This window comes from Pleurodeles waltl, chromosome 8 (genome assembly GCF_031143425.1).
Source record: "Pleurodeles waltl isolate 20211129_DDA chromosome 8, aPleWal1.hap1.20221129, whole genome shotgun sequence".
In the NCBI taxonomy this organism is placed as follows: Eukaryota; Metazoa; Chordata; class Amphibia; order Caudata; family Salamandridae; genus Pleurodeles; species Pleurodeles waltl.
This window is the reverse complement of record NC_090447.1, coordinates 1,008,654,583-1,008,675,528: the sequence shown is the minus strand read 5'-3', so window position 1 is coordinate 1,008,675,528 and position 20,946 is coordinate 1,008,654,583. Positions and strand designations below refer to the sequence as shown.

General features: G+C 48.8%; 1 protein-coding gene across 2 annotated transcripts in view; it reads left to right on the top strand.

The window, feature by feature from the left end:
* BORA (BORA aurora kinase A activator) overlaps nt 1–20,946 on the top strand; it is a 335,860-nt gene that overhangs the window by 123,403 nt on the left and 191,511 nt on the right. For both annotated transcript variants that reach the window (XM_069205289.1, XM_069205288.1), the window contains exon 6: nt 8,901–8,966. In XM_069205289.1, coding sequence (XP_069061390.1) covers nt 8,901–8,966 — 66 coding nt within the window. The remainder of the gene's footprint in view (nt 1–8,900; nt 8,967–20,946) is intronic.

Sequence of the window (20,946 nt, the reverse complement as noted above, 5' to 3'; positions counted from 1 at the left end):
TACAAGGGTCTTACCTGGATGCCAGGGTGTGCCAATTGTGGAAACAAAGGTACAGGTTAGGTAAAGAACACTGGTGCTGGGGCCTGGTTAGCAGGCCTCAGCACACTTTCAAATCATAACTCGGCATCAGCAAAGGCAAAAAGTCAGGGGGTAACCATGCCAAGGAGGCATTTCCTTACACCAAGTACTCAGTGCGAAGTGGGGCAATGTGACTCGGTGCAGGGTCGGCAGGTCACAGTGCGGCATGGTTGGCGGCATTGCAGTGGTTTTTCTTCTTACACAGCACAGAACACACAGTTTTCAGTGCTGCAGGTCGAGGAATCTGCAGTCTTTGGTGTCCCTGAGACTTCCAACAGGAGGCAAGCTCTACTCTAAGCCCTTGGAGAACTCTCTCAAGCAGGATACACCGCAAAGTTCACCCTTTGCACTCTTTTCAGGCAGAAACAGCAACTGCAGGCCAGTCCTGCAAAGAAGCGCAGCAAAGGGACAGTACTCCTCCTGCAGCTATTCTCCTTGCAGAGGTTCCTCTTGATTCCAGAAAGATTCTAAAAGTCTGGGTTTTTTGTGTCTTCTTCTTATCCCCCTTTCTGCCTTTGAAATTGGCAAACTTCAAAGCAAAGTCACAAGTGTTTGTCCAGGCCCGGCCCCAGACACACACCAGGGGGTCATAGACTGCATTGTGATGAGGGCAGGCATGGTCCTTTCTGGTGTGAATGACCACTCATCCCTCCCCTCTAGCTCAGATGGCTCATCAGGATATGCAGGCTACACCCCGACCCCCTTTGTGTCACTGTCTAGAGAGAGGTGCAAAACAGCCCAACTGTCAAACTGACCCAGACAGACAATCCACAAACAGGCAGAGTCACAGAATGGTTTAAGCAAGAAAATGCCTACTTTCTGAAAGTGGAATCTTCAAACGGACAATTTAAAAACCGACTTCACTAGAAGATGTATTTTTAAATTGTGAGTTCAGAGTCCCTAAACTCCACATTTTTATCTGCACTCAAAGGGAATCTGTGCTTTAATAATAATAAAAGCAGCCCCCATGTTAACCTATAAGAGAGAGAGGCTTTGCACAGTGAAAACCGATTTTGGCAGTGGTTCACTGTTAAGGCATATAAAACACACTAGTATAGGTCCTACCTTAAACATACACTGCGCCCTGCCCATGGGCTACCTTGGGCCTACCTTAGGGGTCACTTACATGTAGTAAAAAGGAAGGTTTAGGCCTGGCAAGTGGGTACACTTCTCAAGTCGAATTGATAGTTTAAAACTGCACACACAGACACTGCAGTGGCAGGTCTGAGCCATGTATGCAGGGCTACTAATGTGGGTGGCACAACCAGTGCTGCAGGCCCACTAGTAGCATTTGATTTACAGGCCCTGGGCACCTTCAGTGCACTGTACTAGGGACTTGCCAGCAAATCAAATATGCCAATCGTGGATAAACCAATCAACAGTACAATTTACACAGAGATCATATGCACTTTAGCATCGTTTAGCAGTGGTAAAGTGCCCAGAGTCCTAAAGCCAACAAAAGCTGGTCAGAAAAATTAGGAGGGAGGAGGCAAAATGATTGGGGATGAGCATGCAAAAAGTCCCAGGTGCAACACCAAACTCTAGGCACCAGGGGGACCATCTACTAGAGACTTACAGAGGTACTATAGTGTGTGCCAATTGTACACAATTAGACCTTTTACCTTATTTTAGGGAAAATACCCCGATACTGGAGACCTGTTTAGCAGGAACCCGCTGCAGCTTCGATTGAAAAACCCCAGTACCAGTAGCAAAGAAGTGAGGGTGACCATTTCAAAAGGGGCACTTTCCTTTGGTGCCCATTTAGATGGTGGTTTATTTCCTGACTCCATTTCAAGGTTGATAATAAAAATTAAGTGACATTGTAGTTTTCTGCTATTTCATAATAATCCCAGTCCCCTGATATACCCCCATAAAAAAATTGTTGTCCAGAGATTAGAATTTTTGATTTGTGGTTTTGGATCATTATAGAAGTAATTGATTTCTTAGGTGACTATTTCATTTTGTCGCTTCAAAAAATATAATGGCAAAATGCACGTCACAACTGAAATGATTTGCTTTTTCTTTTAAACAAAAAAAGCACTAGTAAAACAGCCACCTCAGTGAATGTCTTTTAACTGTAACATTTTTATTATGAGCATACGGTGGCCACATTTAAATGGTGGTTTGTTTTCTTTTTCTTTTAGTGGCATGTGCCTGCTATAAAAATGTGTATTAAAAAAAGCACATGGATGCATAAGTTGGACCTATTGGCTTTGCCAGTGCTTGTTTTCTTTTTTCTTTAAGCACTCCTTAAAAATGCACATATATTCTGTCTGTCTCCATTGTGTACTTTTCTCCTTCCCTTTCCTTGTTGTCCTCCCTAGTTTCATCTTTGCCTAAGCACTCCATGAGTGCATGTGCTTTCCAGCAGTCTCCTTTTGCTCTCCTCTTCCCCCTCCATGTCCTGGTCCAATCTTCCTCCATGCAGTCGTCCCACTTTATTTTTTTATTTTGTAAATTCTACACAGCATCCTGATGCTGTACAGCACTGCCAAAAACAATAGGTGAAGCTAATGTATCCAAAAGGCAACATCTATTGTCTTTGCCAATGCTTGTATTGAGAAAGAGTTTCCACAAAAATCAGAGTATAATGCTGCAGGGATACAATTAACAAAGCTGGCCACTCAAGTATTATATACACACACACTTCCTCCCCATACTGCCAGGGTCCAGCACATTCTCAGTCAAACTAAAAAAAGTAGTTTAACTACCCCTCTTCCCAAACCCCCTCACCCCTGCTTTTGCTACCACCAGCCTTCATTTTTTTGTTTGAATCAGTTTATTGGGTTTCAATGTTTAAAGTACAAAGACAATAGCAGGTGCAATCAAATGTAGTGACATCAGTTATGTAATTGGTGTTTGGCAAGTAAATGGATCAAAGAGCTATCACAGAGAGTCACTTATATGATTAACTATTACCCTGTGTATTAGGGTGTACAGGAGAGACAACAGTACATACTTGATATACAACAATACACGGTTCTTCATGGTAAACGTATTACATAACTCATCAATACGTTTTTAGAGGGGATAATAGTGCAGAAGGAGGGCAGGGAACACAGAACGTGTTATGCCATGTCTTCCCCACAGTATAACACTTTACACTTGACTGGGGGTGTTGTTGCCTATCAAGGCACATAACATATATCAATAGGTCACATAGGAAGAAGGAAGAAAATGAATGTTAAGTTAAATCACTGGGTCGAGGAACAAATGTCTTAGGGAGACACAGCAGTGTTGAATCCAGGGTGGTTGATGCATCTTAACGCCCCAGGGTTCATCACTCGGTTGGGTCCATAGTGGTGTAGGAGATCTTTCTGAAAGTCTGTCAGGATGGTGTCCCAGTTAGCCACTGTGGGGTACTTATGGAGACCCAAGGTGTCCTCACTTTGTGAGCCAACCTCTCTTCCCTAGCCCATATGGTCAACGAAGACGTTCAAGCTGTAAGGGTGGGAGTTAATGTGCAGTCCATCTTTTGGTGATAAGGTGGTTAGCTATTATAAGGCTAAGATCTTTAAAACTGGACATAGCTCTGTATTTCTTATCCCCGTCATAAAGACCCAATAGGCATACCGCCCATGTATGGGCAACAGGGTGTTCTGTGCAAGCAGATAGGCGAGAGGCTGCATCCTACCAATACTGATGAAGTGATGGGCTGGTCCATAAAATATGAAGGAGATAGGCATCAAGTTGAGAGCAGCGAGGACATGCTGCATCTGCACTGTGGAAGTAGCGGTTAATTTTGAACAGAGTAAGATAGGCCCAGGTGGAGAATGTAACATTGGATAATACAAAAGCAGGCGCTATGGGGACTCTGTGTCAGGCTCTCTAATAGGCCAGCCAATTCTTTGTCTGTGCGTGGACGGGAAAGGTCTCCTCCCCAGTGACACCAAAGCGGGTTGAGTGATATTGCAGCATGTGTGCAGAGAGAGTCGTAAAACCAGTGTATTAGCTGTGTTCCCGGGCCCCTAATGTGGAGATATCGCTAGATTCACTGGACTCTGTCTCTGGAAAGTTGGAGATCCGCGTTGGCACCGTCAGTTGGCTTCATCTCGGGTCGTGGTCGTCGGGTGAGGTAGTCACTTCTGATGTCGGGTTTTTGGGGTTCCAGCAGCAGCAGAGGTCCTTTCCTTGGAGTTTCTTGTTGCTGGGCAAGTTTGTTGCCCTAGGAGGACGTGAGTCTTTTATTGAAGGCTGGACGAGCTAGCTTTTTGTGCAGGATCCTTTGAGGTCAGCAGGCAGGCCGGAGGGGCTGGTTCCAGGTCAGCTGCTGCTTCTCCTCTTCTGGGGGGACAACTCTGCTTTGTCCGTGTCTTCTTAGGTTGTCAAAATCTGAGTTCTAGGGTTCAAGGGTGCCACCTAAATACTCAATTTAGGGGCGTTACAGGGAGTGCCAGGCAGTAGCCAGTGGGCTGACCACCTTTAGGGTGACTACACCCTTCTTATACCACTTACGCTGGGACTTGGGCATAACCCTATTGCTAGTGGCCTAATTCCTTCCAAAAAAGATGGAGGAATTTGAAAAGTAGCGTCCGTCTTAGTGGTGGAACTGGCATGAAGTGGGCCCTCCTCCTAACTTAACTAATTTTCCTGCCTGTGCTGCTGCCAAAAGTGGGGTCTGGACAGGGGGGCTGGTCATCTCCTCCATTAGGAGAGACCTGGGTCGGATTACAAAGGCAACAAGACCTTTCAAGATTCCTGCCCTGGAATGTCCATCCTGCCTGGGAGAGAAGGTCACACCTCTGCCCAGTGCAGACTTTTGTCTCAGGCCCTCGAGAGTGCTAGCTCTCACCTTGGAGAGCCAGAAATGCATTTCTGGTGGCTGAACTGGTCAGGGCCGCCATTCAGTCAACACACTAGTAGTTGGTAGATTTTCAGGGAACACCTCTACGGTGCCTTCTGTGTGCATTTATTAATATATCCATCACTGGGGTCAGTGAATGTCTATTATTCCGAGATGTTTGATAACAAATATCCCAGGATTCAGAGAAGCCATCATGTAGCTAGGGAACTGTTAAGGACCAGTGTCCCGCACATGTATTTAAAATGGCCTCCTTGTGCTCTTACTATGTCTCAGAATCAATAAAGACATAGCAGGGGTATATCTGCTCATGCAAATATGCTCTCACATGTGCATGGATGCAGTGATGGGGACCTGGCACAGAGGCGTGTGTACCAAGTCGTGTTTTCAATTTAGCCTGCCCCAAACCATGCAGCCTGCAATGGCAGCACTTGTGTGAGTTTGGTGAAGGGTCTCTGGGGTGGCAGAGCTGGTGGTTCAGCCCTCAGATGTTCCTTAGTACCCCAGGCCCTAGGCACCAGAGGTACCATTTACTAGGGACTTACAGTGGTAACTAAGTAGTTTGTCACTGGTGCAAATTAACTATGCAGAGAGATCTAGCACTGGGGACCACATCAGTATCTAGGTAAAAAGTAGGGCATAACAATGTCAAAAAGGGTGCTTTCCTGTAGAGACAGACAAGCTTGCCATTTAGGAAAATACCTTGTTTTGTAAATCACAAGTCTTTGGGCCAGATGTACAAAAATGCTTAGAGTTTGCAAACTCTACAATTCGCAAAATTTGCGGGGTGTGCAACCACTAAAAAGTTTCCTCTTAATAATTAAACCCATAGGTGAGAAATAACATTCCCATTTTCTATCAATAAATTTGGGTTGCCTTGAGAAATAAGTCAGGCCTGGCAGACAATGCAAACTGTCTGCTTACCAAGAACTTGCAGGGGCTTTAAAGCCTGTCCGTTGCTTATCATTGGTCAGCTAAATCACTCTCATTTGCTTCCTTATTCTGTGCCTTCCTTGCTTAAGCAGGCCACGAGAGTACATGCATTATCTAGCTTACCCCCTTATGCTTCTCCCTGCAAAATACCTCCTTCTACATCTCCCACTTTTCATGTTGCAGTCTCCCTTGTGTTACGAGCTCTCACTTGTTCTTCTAAGTCCTGCCAAACTCCTCTACCCCACACTCCGTGTTGCTTTCTCGATCATGTTCTCCTCACTGTGGTGCTTTCCCCTCTCCCAACTGTTATATGCTGCTTCCCCACACCTGGTCCTCTCTTGACCCCCACACCTGCCTTTTAGTTTATTTATTTTGCTTCTTTTTTTTCTATGTCTTATTGTAGGGCACTGGCTCTCTTTATGGTGCACTAAACAGAGGTACAGAGAGTCCAGTGGCTCCCCAAACATTTGCAGAGGCAGAAATAGATAGGTCTAATGCTCTGTTTGTGGTAGTGTGGGCGAGCAGTTAAGTTTATTAAGGACTTGTGTTAAGCATTTGTTGTACTGACAGAGGCAATAAATGAGACACACACTCCAAGAATAAATCCATGACCAAGTTAGAAAAAATAACATTTGCTTTTATAACTGCTTTGAACCAAAGAACTTCGCTATAAGTTAATCAGTTTTTAAAATAAAAATACTTTTCAGTTTCAAAAATTGACAGTGCAATTTTCAGAGTCTTCTATGTTAACCTATTGGAAGAAAATAAGAATGCAATTTTGCAGGTAAGTACTGAACTTACAAATCCAGTCTTTAGGGTTTTAGGTCAATACCAAGCAAGGTTCAAATCAGCACTAAGAGTGCACCTGCAGCGGTACAGGGGTGGCCAGGTGCAGAGGTCACATTTTAGATCGGGTGCCCTATGTTAACGAACGGAGACTGGGGGTTAACGAAGATGCGCTGCTCACATGTGTGAAAAGTGGTGTCGGGGTCGATCTCCTGGGTTTGAGGAAAGTACAGGGGGAAACATAAGGCAGCACTAAACTTACATCCTCAGCGGCACAGGGGTCCCTAGGTGCAGAGTGCCAACACAGTATCGGGCACCCAATGCAAGTCAGTGGAGGAGGTCAGTTTAGAAAAAAAGGCTGCAGGCTTGGGACGGGAGGCTGAATAAAGAAAAGCCACAGGTGCCCAGGTAAGTTTGGATGTTGAAGGACTCTGGACACCATCTATCCACCTTTCCAGTATCCAGGGGCTCTGGATTGAGGGGTGTCCTTTGACGTCGGAAAACAGCTTACTTGGACGGTCATGGTCAGTGGGAGTCTTTGAATTGAGGTTGCAGGCATCGAGGCAGAGTAGCAGGTGAACCTTCAAAGGACCAGTGGGCCACTCGGGCCATGTGCGTTGAGTACAGAGATGGGTGAGGTTTTGTGGTGCCTCGGGCAGAGTTTTTTCCCTTTTAAAGTTTGTTTCTTCTGGACAGGTTCTCGGTCTGCGAGAGATCTTGGTCTTTGTCGAAGGCAGTCAGCCATCCCAGGGCAGAATCATTGAGGGCTGCAAACAGGCCGCAGGGCTTGGCCAAGTCAGTTGGTGTCTGCAGTCTTCTCTGCTGGTGGAGGCTGTAGTGTTTGGCATTTCCTAGGTCATCCGAAATCTGAGTTCTAGGATTCAAGGGTGCTCCCTAAATAGCAAATTTAGGGGAGTTACAGGGGTGCCAGGTGGTATCCAATGGGTTACTTACCTTTAGGGTGACTACACCCTTCTTGTGACCACTTCCTTTGAGAAGTGGGCATAGTCCTAATCCTATTGGCCTAATTCCTTCCAAACAAGATAGAGGATTTTAAAAAGTAGTGTCCACATCTGCTCGTCCACCTTAGGGGTGGGACTGGCATGAAGTGGGCACTCCTCCTAATTAAACACATTTTCCTACCAGTCCTGCTGCCAAAAGTGGGTTCAGGAACTGGGGGTCAACCTGCTACCATTTGGAGAGGCCTGGGGCGCATTTCAAAGGTGGCAAAGCCTTTGAAGCTTCCTGCACTGTAATGTCCATCCTTCCTGTACAAGGTTTTATCACCTCCGCCCAGAGCAGGCCTTTGTTTGAGCCCTGAAGAGCATTGGCTCTCAGCTCAGGGTCCCAGAACACTGTCTAAGGTGGCTGCACTGGTTTGCACCAGTCAGTGACCACGCTAGGGGTTGGTAGTTTTCAGGGCGCGCCTCTAAGGATTTATACATAGGGCGCATGTATTAATAAATCCATTACTGAAGTCACTGAGTGTTTATTATTATGAGATGTTTGATACCAAACATCCCTACCTTCAGTGAAGCCATCATGTAGGTGGGGGACTCGTAATGACCAGTGTCCAGCACGTACCTAAAATGGCTTCACTGGTCACTTGCTATGTCCGAGAATCGACAGACATACCAGGGGCATAGCTGCTCATGCAACTGTCCCCACACATGTAATATAATGCATCCTGCCTTATGGCTGTAAGGCCTGCCAGACAGAGGGGTGGCTTACATATATTGCATGCTGTGTTAGCGGACATGGCAAACAGGCTGTGGGCCATGTGATGTTTACATTTCATCTCTGCACCAAGTCACAAAGTCTGCAGTGGCAGCACTGTGTACAATTGGTGAGAGGGTCCTTGAGGGTGGCACAGTCTGTGCGTCAGCCCTCATTGTCCTTCTTTAGTGCCCCATGTCCTAGGTACCAAGGGTACCATTTACTAGGGACTTACAGTGGCAACTAAAGGGTTTGGTAATTGGAAAAATGACTGCAGTTTTGGGAGAAAGATCTGGCAGCACTGGGGACTTGTTTAGCAGGTACCCAGTGCACTTTCAGTCGAAATTGCACCAGAAACCAGGCAAATAGTGGTGGGTTAGCATGTCAAAAGAGGCACTTTCCTACACTTAATTACCAATACATCTTAAATCTGCAAATAAAAAAGGCACCTGTACCATTTTATAGAGACTCATTTGTAATTAGGCTGAAGTAGCTTTTCTGTTGCACTGGTAGTATTGGCAGTAAAGCTATGTTCTGTAACGAGGTGGTAACTAAATCCCATTTACTTGTTTATTTTCACTTTCAGATATTGACATTTATAGGGAATCTCCTAGCAAAAAAGAACCAATTGTGACAGCTGGAAAGAACAATGGTATGTATGTATGTATTATACACCCTAAGTATTTCAGAACATTTTAAACCCACACCAGTAATGCAGCATTGTTTTTCTTTAAAGCGAGCTATACTTTTGTTACCGACTGGCTGTAATATAACATCCCATCTCTAGCTAAAATAGAATTTATACATTTTTGAAAAATGCATTCCAGGTGTAATTTGCTCTTTTTAACATTGTTTTATTTAATGGAGACTTCTAGCTGCAGATTCTTTAACTTAGAATTATCCCCAGGTGTCAGCCTGGATCAGGAAATCTTTCTTGCGCAGTTCCCCTGTGCACGGGTAGGTGGTGTCGTTTGGCTCCGTGTGTCGTTGTCCATGCCGGACAGGCTGTGCGCAGTGGCCATAAAGGCTTCAACCCAGTGTGCCAACATCAGTTCTTTTCTTTCCACATCAGTCAGAGCAGATTTGGAAATAACTACCCCAATCATGTTTTTACTTGGTTGTCGACTTTGTTGAAGGTTTTTGAGATCTTTCTCCTGGTGTGGCAGATATGCCCGCTAGAAAAGATGGCATCAAGCCCTGGGGCGTCTGTCACTGATTGTTGTTGGTGACGGACCTACTTCCTTTTTGCTTCTGGTGCCTGGAGCTTGACCACAATGCTAAGACCTTTTTTTTTTTTTTTTTTTTTTTTTTAATATTTATTTTAAAATGTTTACTATAAAACAACAAGAACAGACCCATGAGCTGGATAATGAACAAAGGAAGGAAGTACGGTAGTGTACACATAATATTGCAAGGAACCGCCAAAAGTAAAGCACAGTAAATCAAGGATCCCAGCATGTCTATATCAACAGATTCCGGCAGCCTCCCAGCCACCCAGGAACACAGCTTCAAAAAACACACCACTAGGGTAAACCACACGCAACGCTCACCAGGGCACAAACACGAGGAACATCAACCAACATAAATGTAGAGGCGGCAGAGCGGACACAAATAGCAGGGCCCACCATTGAGCAGCACTATCAGGAAATAACATCCGATCCAATCAATGCAAATGCACGACTTGTCATATGGAGCCAAAGCCCTCACAATTCAAACATGAGAGTCCAAGAAAGAGCAAAAAGTTGCCCAGATATCTCTAGGGCGAGAGCCCACGGGGGCCTGCTCCCAAAAGATTGACAACTGTTACTGACAAAACGCAGCATCACGCAGCCAATCATCCCTTTGCGGCGCCCTGCCCCGCCCCCAACGCATCACCACTCTTCTCTTTGCCAGTAAAAGCAACATGCCCACCAGACGCCTCCATACCGGTGGCACCCCATCCATCAGCCCAAGCACGCACCTCAGCACAATTCCATGCCAGATGCAGAAAATCAGCGTCCGGCGCATAACAACGTGCATCAACCCGCAGGCCCATATCACACAAGCCACAAGGGGTATAATATAACCGGTGAAGGAATTTAATGTGGATGAGCCGCAGTCTGTAATTAGGCGACAACATTCGCATATGTGCACAACAGCTTCTCCACATTTCCTCAGTAATCACCTCCCCAACATCCAGCTCCCATTTAGCCTTAGCAGCCGCAACCACTGCCTTCCGCTGCTCCTGCATGCACCCATACAATGTGGTGATAAGCCTACGCGGTGACTGCGCCCGCCATAGCAACTCGAGCGCCTGACACGTCTAAGGCATGGCCGGGAGACCAGGAAACCGCACGTGGAGCATCGCATAGACATGCAGTAAATATAACCTGTGCAGCCCATTATCAGCTCCAGACCGCAACGCCTCCTCTGGTGAGAGCAGGCACTCGTTCACAAACCAGTCCCCCAGCAATGACAACTCAAAGGCAGCAAGAAACTCTCACAGGCGAGCATCACGAGACATCCTTCCATCTGCCATGTCCAACACCGGCATCGCGGGGGCAGAGGGCACACCCGGCGCACCAAAGCAGCCCAAGCCCCCGAAGTGCACGCCACGGTATCCATCCCCCTCGCATGAGTCCGAAGCATACATTCAAGAACTCTCGTCAGTCGATCCGGCCACACCGAATCGCTCTCAGGCGCAAGATGAGGCAAATACCTTATAGGACGAATCCAAAAATACGTGAAATGGGCCTGTGCACAGTAATAATATCGCTCCAGGTCTGGGGCAGCAAGGCCCCCAATTTCAAACGGCGGCGTCAGCTTCTCCCAGGCAATCCTAGGCTGCCCACCCTAAGCGCACAAAAGCAGATCTGAGCCTCCTAAGGAAACTCACAGTGAGCACCAACGGAAGGTTAACAAAAAGATATAGGAACTTTGACAGCACAACCATCTTAGCAATGCTGATGCGCCCAATAAGTGAAAGTGGCAACGAACGCCATACCTCGAGCATATCCGCCAGCCAAGCCACTAACCTGCCATAATTGTCAAGCCACAAAGTCTCCACATCACAGCTTAGCCATACTCCCAGATAACGGACCGGGCCCTCCGCCCATTTGACGGGGTAATGCAACGAGCAACACGCAGTACCACTAGTAAGGGGAAGCACCACCGATTTAGACCAATTCATCGTGATGCCAGAGAAGCCAACAAATCCAACGACCTTAGTCAGCAGGACATCCAGGTTCACGCCCGGCTCCCGCACATACAACGCAATATCATCCGCGTACATCAAAATTAGAATCGGTTGTTGCCAAAACTGCAGTCCCCTGTGGTTGTGATGCTGCCGTAAATAGGCTGCCAACGGTTCCATGGCGATGGCAAAAAGCAGCGGGACAGAGGGCATCCCTGACGAGTCCGCCGGACCACAGGAAAGGGGTCCAAAATGCAACCATTCAGCCTCAACCTCGCAACCGGATCCGTATACAACAAGCAAATCAATTTGATAAATCGGACACTCATGCCCACCCTGCCCAACAGCGCAAATAAATATGGCCAGGCTATGGAATCAAACGCCTTAGTCTCGTCCAAAAACACAGCAGCAGCCTCATCGTCTACCGAAAGGGCACCGAGAAAAGGTACCTCAAATTATGCATCGTCGACCGCTCCAGTACGAAACCAGACTGGTCCGGGAGCACCAGACGCGACATGAGGGGCTGCAAGCGCAACGCCAACAACTTGGCCAGAATTTTAATGTCCACATTGATCATAGAGAGCGGGCAATATGAATCACAGCTGTAAGGGTCCTTACGCGGCTTAAGGATCGTAACAATCAACACCTCCCTCAAGGATGCAGGAAGAGACCCAGCCTCCAAAGCCTCTGCATATACCTCCAGCAGATATGGAGCCAGAATATCGGCGTACTCTTTATAAAAGGCAGGGGTTAAGCTGTCCAATCCCGGGGCCTTATCACCAGGCAGCCCACCAATAACTGCCTTAATCTCTTCCACCAAGAAGGGTTCATCAAAGTAAGCTCTATGAGCCTCATCACACCAAAGCAGACTAATCTCTGGGAAATAGGCCTGCGCCGCCTCAAGATTTTGCCCAGCGGGGGCAGAGTATAGATCCGCAAAATATTTCGTAAAGACCTTCATGACACCTTCTGTGCCTAGCACCCGTTCACCCCCTGCCCATCTATTCCAGTGACGTAACCACTCACCCAAGGCTTACGCAACATATTCGCCAGTGTCCGCCCGCTCTGTCCCCCTCACCATAGCGCCGGGCCATGGCATATTTACCCAAAAAACAAACTTCCTGGGGCGTGGCCTCCTCATATTGAGAGATTGCCGCACGCAGAGCCGTTACCGTCTCGCCAGCCCAGTCTGCCACCAGTTTCGCCTCCAGCTCCGATATCTGCATCTCCAGCTCAGCCAACTCCCTTCGTAACGCACGAAGCACCCAATGCTGCTTGGAAAGACACTCTCCTCGAATGACCACCTTGAAGGCCTCCCAAAGCGTTCCCGCCGAATCAACCGACCCTCGATTCTCAGCAAAGCAATGCAAGATGGCTTCACGAATCTGTTCTCGAAACACCTCATCACGAAGTGCCCCCTGCGGTAGACGCCAGGCAAACGCAGTACTCTGGGCCCCAGGTATAAAAAGCCGCAACCTGACCGGGGAGTGATCCGAGAGGGTCCAAGCAAAATGCTCCACCGATTGCGTCCACATCTCCACATCACGAGTGCCCAGCCATCGGTCTAAATGAGACCAGCTATTATCCCAGTCTGTGCCCAGGACGTAATGGTTACGTCCTGAGGCACAGTGCTCGTGTGCCCAGGACGTAACCATTATGTCCTTGGCACAGAGCCCAGAGGGAGCGCTAGCGCTCCCTCTGTGGGGTTTCCCCCCCCACTCCCCCCCCAAGGCAGGGATGGAAGGGGAAGCCCATCTCCCCCTCCACCCCTTACCCCCTCCCCCGATTGTCACAAGGCCTCCTCCCATCGCACTGGAAGCTCAGCTGGAGGAAGCCGGAGAGGCTTCAAAGGGAAGGAAATGAATTTCCTTCCCTTTGAAGTCTCTCTCAGCGTTTTAGCAGCCAAATTTATTTTAGGCCATTTCTGCCCCCCCCTGGGGCTGGCTGAGCTAGAGGCCAAAATCCACAGGTAGGCACTTTGCAAAAAACACCTCTGTTTTCTGTGAAAAAATGTGACGTGTCCATGTTGTGTTTTGAGCCATTTCCTTTCGTGGGCGCTAGGTCTACCCACACAAGTGAGGTACCATTATTATCGGGAGACTTGGGGGAACACAGAATAGCAAACAAGTGTTATTGCCCCTTGTCTTTCTCTACATTTTTTCCTTCCAAATGTAAGGCAGTGTGTAAAAAAGACGTCTATTTAAGAAATGCCCTGTAATTCACATGCTAGTATGGGCACCCCGGAATTCAGAGATGTGCAAATAACCACTGCTTCTCAACACCTTATCGTGTGGCCATTTTGAAAATACAAAGGTTTTCTTGATACCTATTTTTCACTTTTTATATTTCGCAAATGAATTGCTGTATACCCGGTATAGAATAAAAACCCATTGCAAGGGGCAGCTCATTTATTGGCTCTGGGTACCTAGAGTTCTTGATGAACCTACAAGCCCTATATATCCCCGCAACCAGAAGAGTCCAGCTGACGTAACGGTGTATTGCTTTCAAAAATCTGACATCGCAGGAAAAAGTTACAGAGTAAAATGTGGAGAAAAATTGCTGTTTTTTTCACCTCAATTACAATATTTTTTTATTTCAGCTGTTATTTTCTGTAGGAAACAATTGTAGGATCTACACAAATGACCCCTTTCTGAATTCAGAATTGTCTACTTTTCAGAAATGTTTAGCTTTCTGGGATCCAGCATTGGTTTCTCACCCATTTTGGTCACTAACTGGAAGGAGGCTGAAAGCACAAAAAATAGTAAAAATGGGGTATGTCCCAGTAAAATGTCAAAATTGTATTGAAAAATTGGGTTTTCCAATTCAAGTCTGCCTGTTCCTGAAAGCTGGGAAGATGGTGATCTTGCCACCGCAAACCCTTTGTTGATGCCATTTTCAGGGAAAAAACCATGAGCTGCCTTCGGCAGCCCTTTTTTCCTATTTTTTTGAAAAAAACAAAATTTTCACTGTATTTTGGCTAATTTCTTGGTCTCCTTCAGGGGAACCCACAAAGTCTGGGTACCTCTAGAATCCCTAGGATGGTGGAAAAAAAGGACATAAATTTGGCGTGGGTAGCTTATGTGAACAAAAAGTTATGAGGACCTAATAAGCGCAAACTGCCCAAAAAATGCTTGGCACAGGAGTGGGAGAAGGCCTGGCAGCGAAGCGATTATGGGCATAGTTAACACATGTGCCCTCTCTCTTATCCCCATGCTTCACCCTCCATAGGTCAACTAGGGCTCCTTCGCACATGACAGTCTTTAACGCCGCAGCAGCAGCAGATTGTCGAGGCCTAGTCGCACTCTCCCGATCTCGCTCCGGATCCAAAACACCATTGAAATCGCCTCCCCAAATCACAGTCTCACTTCCCATTGAGTCAATCAGGCGCCACTCCTCACAAAAAAAGCCAGGGTCGTCAACATTCGGACCATACACCGACACCAGCCGACGGGGCCAATCCAGCAGGGTGCCACTCAACAAAACATAACGCCCCTCTGGATCTACTATCACTCGATGAGTTCGCCACTGCAGCCCCTTACGTAACAGAATCGCCACTCCTCTGGCGTATCGCGAGAACCCCGCACCATGACACTCACCAGTCCACCCAGCCCTCAGCCGATGTACCATGGAAGCGTCCAAGTGCGTCTCCTGAAGCATACATACATCTATATTATGACGCTGAAGGTAAGCGGACATAAACTGCACCTTGCGCTGATCATTCAAGCCATGCATATTCCATGTAAGGCAGTTAACCACCACCATCATCTCCTGCCATGACCCAGCAACATTTCCATACACCCCACCAGCGGGCCACTCGTCGCCGCCTGCCAAACCTATTTACTACACATAGACAATAGCAATAGCTCCCCCAAAAAAACCCACATAAACAGCCAACCAAAGAGCACTCCCACCCTCACCGCCCCCCCCATACGGGCCAAAGCAGACACCCCCACCCATCCCCCCAAAGGAAACATTCAGGGGCCCACAACATAGTTAAGGGACTCATCCAAGGGTTGTGAGCTAGCCATCCAGCCCATCCGAGAACAGACAGGCCGGAGAGGACAAAGGGCAAAAATTACAAAGATACAGACATAGCAGCTTCGAAATAGAAAGGCAAGAGCAGTACAACAACAGCTCCAATCAGACGTCAGGGACCAGCGGCGCGTCAGTGCATAGGCAGTCAGTCAGTGTCACTAAGGCTTGCCCGCTCAGAGCCAGGATTTCCAGCCCCCTCAGTAGCTGAGCGCAACGGAAACGTTATAACAAACTTGCCCGCCAGCTTTGGATCCGTAAAGAAATGCACAGTGCCACCATGTTGTATCCGAAGCTTCGCCGGATATATAAGCAAAAAACAAGCCGCAGTCAGGCTTAAAGAGAGCTTAATCGGCAAAGACGCCTTACGTACTGCCTGCACAGTCGGATTATAGTCAGAAAAAAAATGTAACTCTGTGTTCCCATAGAGCACCGGGCGACACTCCCGGGCCAGTCGCAACACACTATCTCGGTCATGATTGTTTAAAAGGCGGAAAATGAGAGGACGCGGCGGTGTCCCGGGGGGTGCCGAGGTCCCAGCGATCGATGACCCCTTTCCACCACCAGCATATGAGAAGGCTCGCCCAGAAACAAGTCAGCAAGCAGCTTCTCCATGGAGTCCTCCATTCTGCCCATGTCCGTGGACTCAGGAAGACCAAGCATCCTGACGTTATTGCGCCGGGACCGCGCCTCCAAATCTTCATTTTTATTCCTGATAACCTCCAGCACCCGCTCCATCTGCAGCAAGCGCTCTCTCTCACCATGTCTCTGGTCTTCCATCTCCGAGGTATGCGACTCAAGTTGCTCAAAGCAGGTATCGTGCTCGTCCACCCGGGCCCGGATGCGATCCATCTGCTCCGTCAAATGGTCCAGCTTGGCATCAATTCCCGGCAAACTGCTCTTGAAGTCCAAGAACATGGACCGAACTGAAGCGTCCGAGGCCCCTTTATCCATCTGCACCTCTCCAGTCGGTGGCCCAGGGGTGCCCCCCCTTCCTCCTACCACCATCAAAAGAAAGCTTTGCCTGCCACTGCTCCGCCTTGCCCATAGCGCACTCTACCAGGAGCCCAGCCGCTGGCGAACCACCCAACTCCAGTGAGAAGGCAATTCAAACAGATAGTGCAGAGCTCAGTCAGGGACTCCCAGCAGCCAGGTGTCACCCACCAACCGGGGGCAGTGCTCCTCCAGAATCGGGTAAGTATCAGAGGTCCCCAAGCCAATCAATGATCTCCGCAGAAGCGTCGAGTGCAAGCCAGGAATCTCCTGCACACCACCATCTCCTCTCACGTGTCGTCAGCCACCTCCGGCAGCCCAACCAGCAATGGCAGCACTCCAATACAGTGGCCAAAGATCACAACATGCCCAAAAAGGCCCAAGCAGCTCCAAACAATACCGGCCGACACCCCCACCCCCCCCACCCGGCCCGATAGGACCGGCGACCAAGACTATCTGGCCCTCCAGCAAGGCCCAGCGCCAGAAGGCCCAGAGCAGGCCAGCCTATCCTCGTGGCCCGGTCTCCAGCCCCACCGGACAGAGCCCCAGCATTGAATCACGGGGGCCCCCGCACCCCCATAATAGCGCCGAACCAGGGGGCCCCCGCCAGCCTCCACCAAGCCGGCACAGCGTGGCCGTCGACTGCACCGCTCCCAGGGCGGGGCAGGCCCAATCGCCCAGGCCGCGTAACCGCCCGGCCACTCACTGCCAGGCCACGCACCCCGAGGCCGGGGCCGCGTAAATTTCTCTCAGGGGGGGCTGCAGCCCGAAGAGACCGCCGAGGGTCCCCCCCAGGCAGCACTCACCTTGCGTCCCGCGAAAGTGTGCGGCCGAACTGGTGTCCGCAGGCAGGCCCGCCTCCGGCCGAGCCCACCCCACACCGTCCTCCCACAGGCATGCCTGCAGCCGAAAACCGGCGACAGGCAACAGCACCACGGTAATCTGGAGGGCTCCCGGTCCAGGGGGGGGGCCCTCCCAGCGCCACCAAGTCAGGAGAAATGCAAACTAAAAGCCCTAAGTCCGGCAGAGCCTCACACAGTGACGGACATCTTGCCGGCAGGCTAGCTCCGACCCCAAGGCAAAGACCTGCTTGAAGTGCCACGCCATGTACCCCAGTGTAGGAGTATTCCCTCAAGCTCCTTGCTGCTAGACGTGTGACTCTACGACAGGGTGAAGAGGAAGGTCCCGACGGGATCGATTTTCATCTAATTTGTTTGGGTGTTGGGGGGTAAGCACGCAAGAAAAAGAAAAGTAAGACGTCGAAGAGGTCTTCGACTTCTCCCAGTCTGTCAAAGACATCTGACGAGACAAGAGAGTGTTCTCATTCAAGGCCAGGCTCTGCTTTTGAGCCTGCACCTAGCCCTAGCTCTGAGTCTCCTCAGGTTTCCTAAAGCTGGTGCGACACCCTCCCAACTTTGTGAATCTTATGATGCCTTACACCTCATATTTGGGCTGCTTGTTCCTGCTTGCACACCTTCGGGCCCCTTGGGTTCAGGAGGGGTCCCTACTGGTTTCTCCTCTGCGAGTCCACCCCCAGTTCCATTCGGGGCCCTTGAATCCACAGATGGATCTAGACCGACACTGATCGTACCACTTTGACCTTCCCAACGCTGGTTCCAGTGTTGGTGCTCTCTAGCGGTGCTACCCCCATTCTCATCTGACACAAAGCCAGAGGGGCGTCACCCGATGCCCAGGGGAGCCTGGCCTTCCAGGCCAGAGCCTTGGCCTTACGGGCTAGGATTACTGGAAGATTGGGAGTGGGCCCACTGGATCCCGAGCAATACCAGCCCTGCACCCAAAAGTAGACTTGTGTGAGGAATTACAGATGCCAGTGGATGGAACACCTCCCCAGATACTCGCATGGTCTCTCCTCTTACTGTATCTATGGAGGAGGGAGCTTCTTTTGCTATGGTGGGGAGAAGGGCGGCCGAGCCCCTGAACCTCAACCCACCCTCAGTGGCAGTGAAGACTAACTTGACAGAAGTGCTTTAGCGATGAGTAATTCCCTCACAACCACTTCTTCTTTTTAATGAAGCCCACACAAATGTCCTGTTTAGGACTCGGTCCAAGCCCAGCGCAAGGGCTTCTGTGAGCATGGAAATTTTCCACTGCCACTGCCCCATCCCAGGAGACCCTAATTTCCTCATGCAACATCCTACCCCCAGAGAGCTTGGTGGACCATGCCGCCACTTCCTATGTAAACCCCAGTGCATTCCCTACCACGCTACCGGATAGGGAATTTAAAAGGCTGTAGTCCTTAGGAAAGAAAATGTTTTCTTCCACCAACCTGGCAATCGGATCCGTGAACACTGCATGCCTTTTTAGTCCATTACTCCCATGCAGAGTGGGATTAATTTGCGCAGGTGCTGCCCATGATACCAGAGGAGGCCTGAGCCCTACTCTCCCAGGTTGTTGCAGATAGGAGAAATGCAGCCAAGTTTACAATCAGATGTGAGCTGGATACGACTGACTCTTTAGGCACAGCAGTTTCTTTGTTGGTGGCTTTACAGCACCAAACTTGCTGAGAACTACTTTTTTCAGGGGATGTCCAAGCCTTGCTTATAGACATGCCCTTGGGTGTCTTGGGTCTCTTCGTAGACGAGGCATACTCGGCGGTGAAGCACTTCAAGAATAACAGAGCTGCGGCCAGGTCCTTGGGCCTTTTCATGCCACATTTTGTGGCCTCATAAGGAGCTTCCAGCTGTGTTCTTACCCACCCAGCCTCCACTGCATGCAAGCCTTCCAGCCTCTGCGTGACAAGGATGCAGTACACTGAGACCTTGTGGTTCTGGCAGCCAGAGGTCTGTTAAGTCCACCACCTTGGCAGCCGCAGCCTCCAAACCTTTTAGTTCACCCTTAAACCATCTTGCGCAACCAGTGGGCAGCAAGATGTGCACTCACCTGCAGCCCCGGAGGTTCTCTAGATTGTCTTCTTCTTGACTACTCCTCCACCCATGCCACCTAGTTGCTACAGGCTGACAGAAGACCATCTTCTTACTCTGCCAGGAAGTGTCCGTTCTCTTGTCCATGGGAGCCATAGAGAGGGTGCAGATGCCAGAAGTAGGTCTGGATGATATTCCTGGCTACTTTCTGGTGTTTGTGTTTGCCAGATCAGCTGCCCTTCTTCAAATCCCCTGTTGTAAAATGGTTCTTGAAAGGTCTCTAACATATTTTTCTACCTTAACCCTTTATCAGGCCTCATTGGTACCTCAATCTCATACTTCGATTTCTGTTGTAAGGTCCCTTTGAGCCGCTACATAACTGCCCTCTAAGACTATCAACCATCAAGAAAGCCTTTCTTGTGGCAGTAACGTCTGAGCGGAGGGTAAGTGAGCTCCATGCCTTGTCATGTAAACATCCGTACCTAACCATTTTCCCAGACAAGCTGTTTCTTAGCACTAGAGCTCCCTTTGTGCTGAAAGTTGCCACTCCCTTATATGTCGGCTAGACTAACATCCTGCCTACCTTTTATACTCCTCCCTCTAAGGAAAAGGACCAACTCCATCAACTGGCCCCAAAAGAATGTTTTCGTTCCACCTTGACAACAAAAGAGAATTACTGGTGGATTACCAACTCTTTGTGAGGTATGTCGGAGCCAAGAAGCAAAGGGCTGTGCAGAAGCAGACCATCTCTTGGTGGATCATGCTCTGCATTAAAATTAAAATCTGCTACACAGTGGCCAAGAAGCAACCCCCTGAGAATTTGTGTGCTCATTTTACCGGAGTTAAGGCTCCGAACACTGTGTTAGCGCGCAGACGTCTGGTTCTGGACATCTGTCAGGCAGCAATGTGGGGGTCCCTGCACATGTTCACCAAGCACTACTGCCTGGACAATCAGGTCCGTCGGGATGGGCGTTTTGCCTGTTTCGTCCTGCAAGACTTTGTAGTATGAATTTGTATCTATTCTAAGGTAAGGATCTGTGGTTAGAAGTATCTATCAGATTAACTTACTTACCTTCGGTAACACCTTATCTAGTATACACTGTCTAGCTGCGGATACCTTACAGACCCACCCATCCTCCCTGCTGTGTGAACAGATTTCTAGTGTTATGGCTTTCCCCTTTCAGGGCCCTAGTTTCCACACCAGTGGTCAGTGTTCTTTGTGGTTCAGCACTCCTGGCCCAGAAAGTTGCAAAAAGAAACTGATGTCAGCTGGTAAGGGTGGCACCTATATAGGCACACGTTAAACATTAAACACCATGATTCTTTAGGAAGTTGGCTCTGTATGTACTATTTCAAAGTAAGAAAATAACATGCACAGAGTCCAAGGGTTCTCCTTAGAGGTAAGATAGTGGCAAAAAGAGATAATTCTAATGCTCTATTTTGTGGTAGTGTGGTCGAGCAGTAGGCTTATCAGAGGGTAGTGTTAAGCATTTGTTGTACACACACAGGCAATAAATGGGGAACACACACTCAAAGACAATTCCAGGCCAATA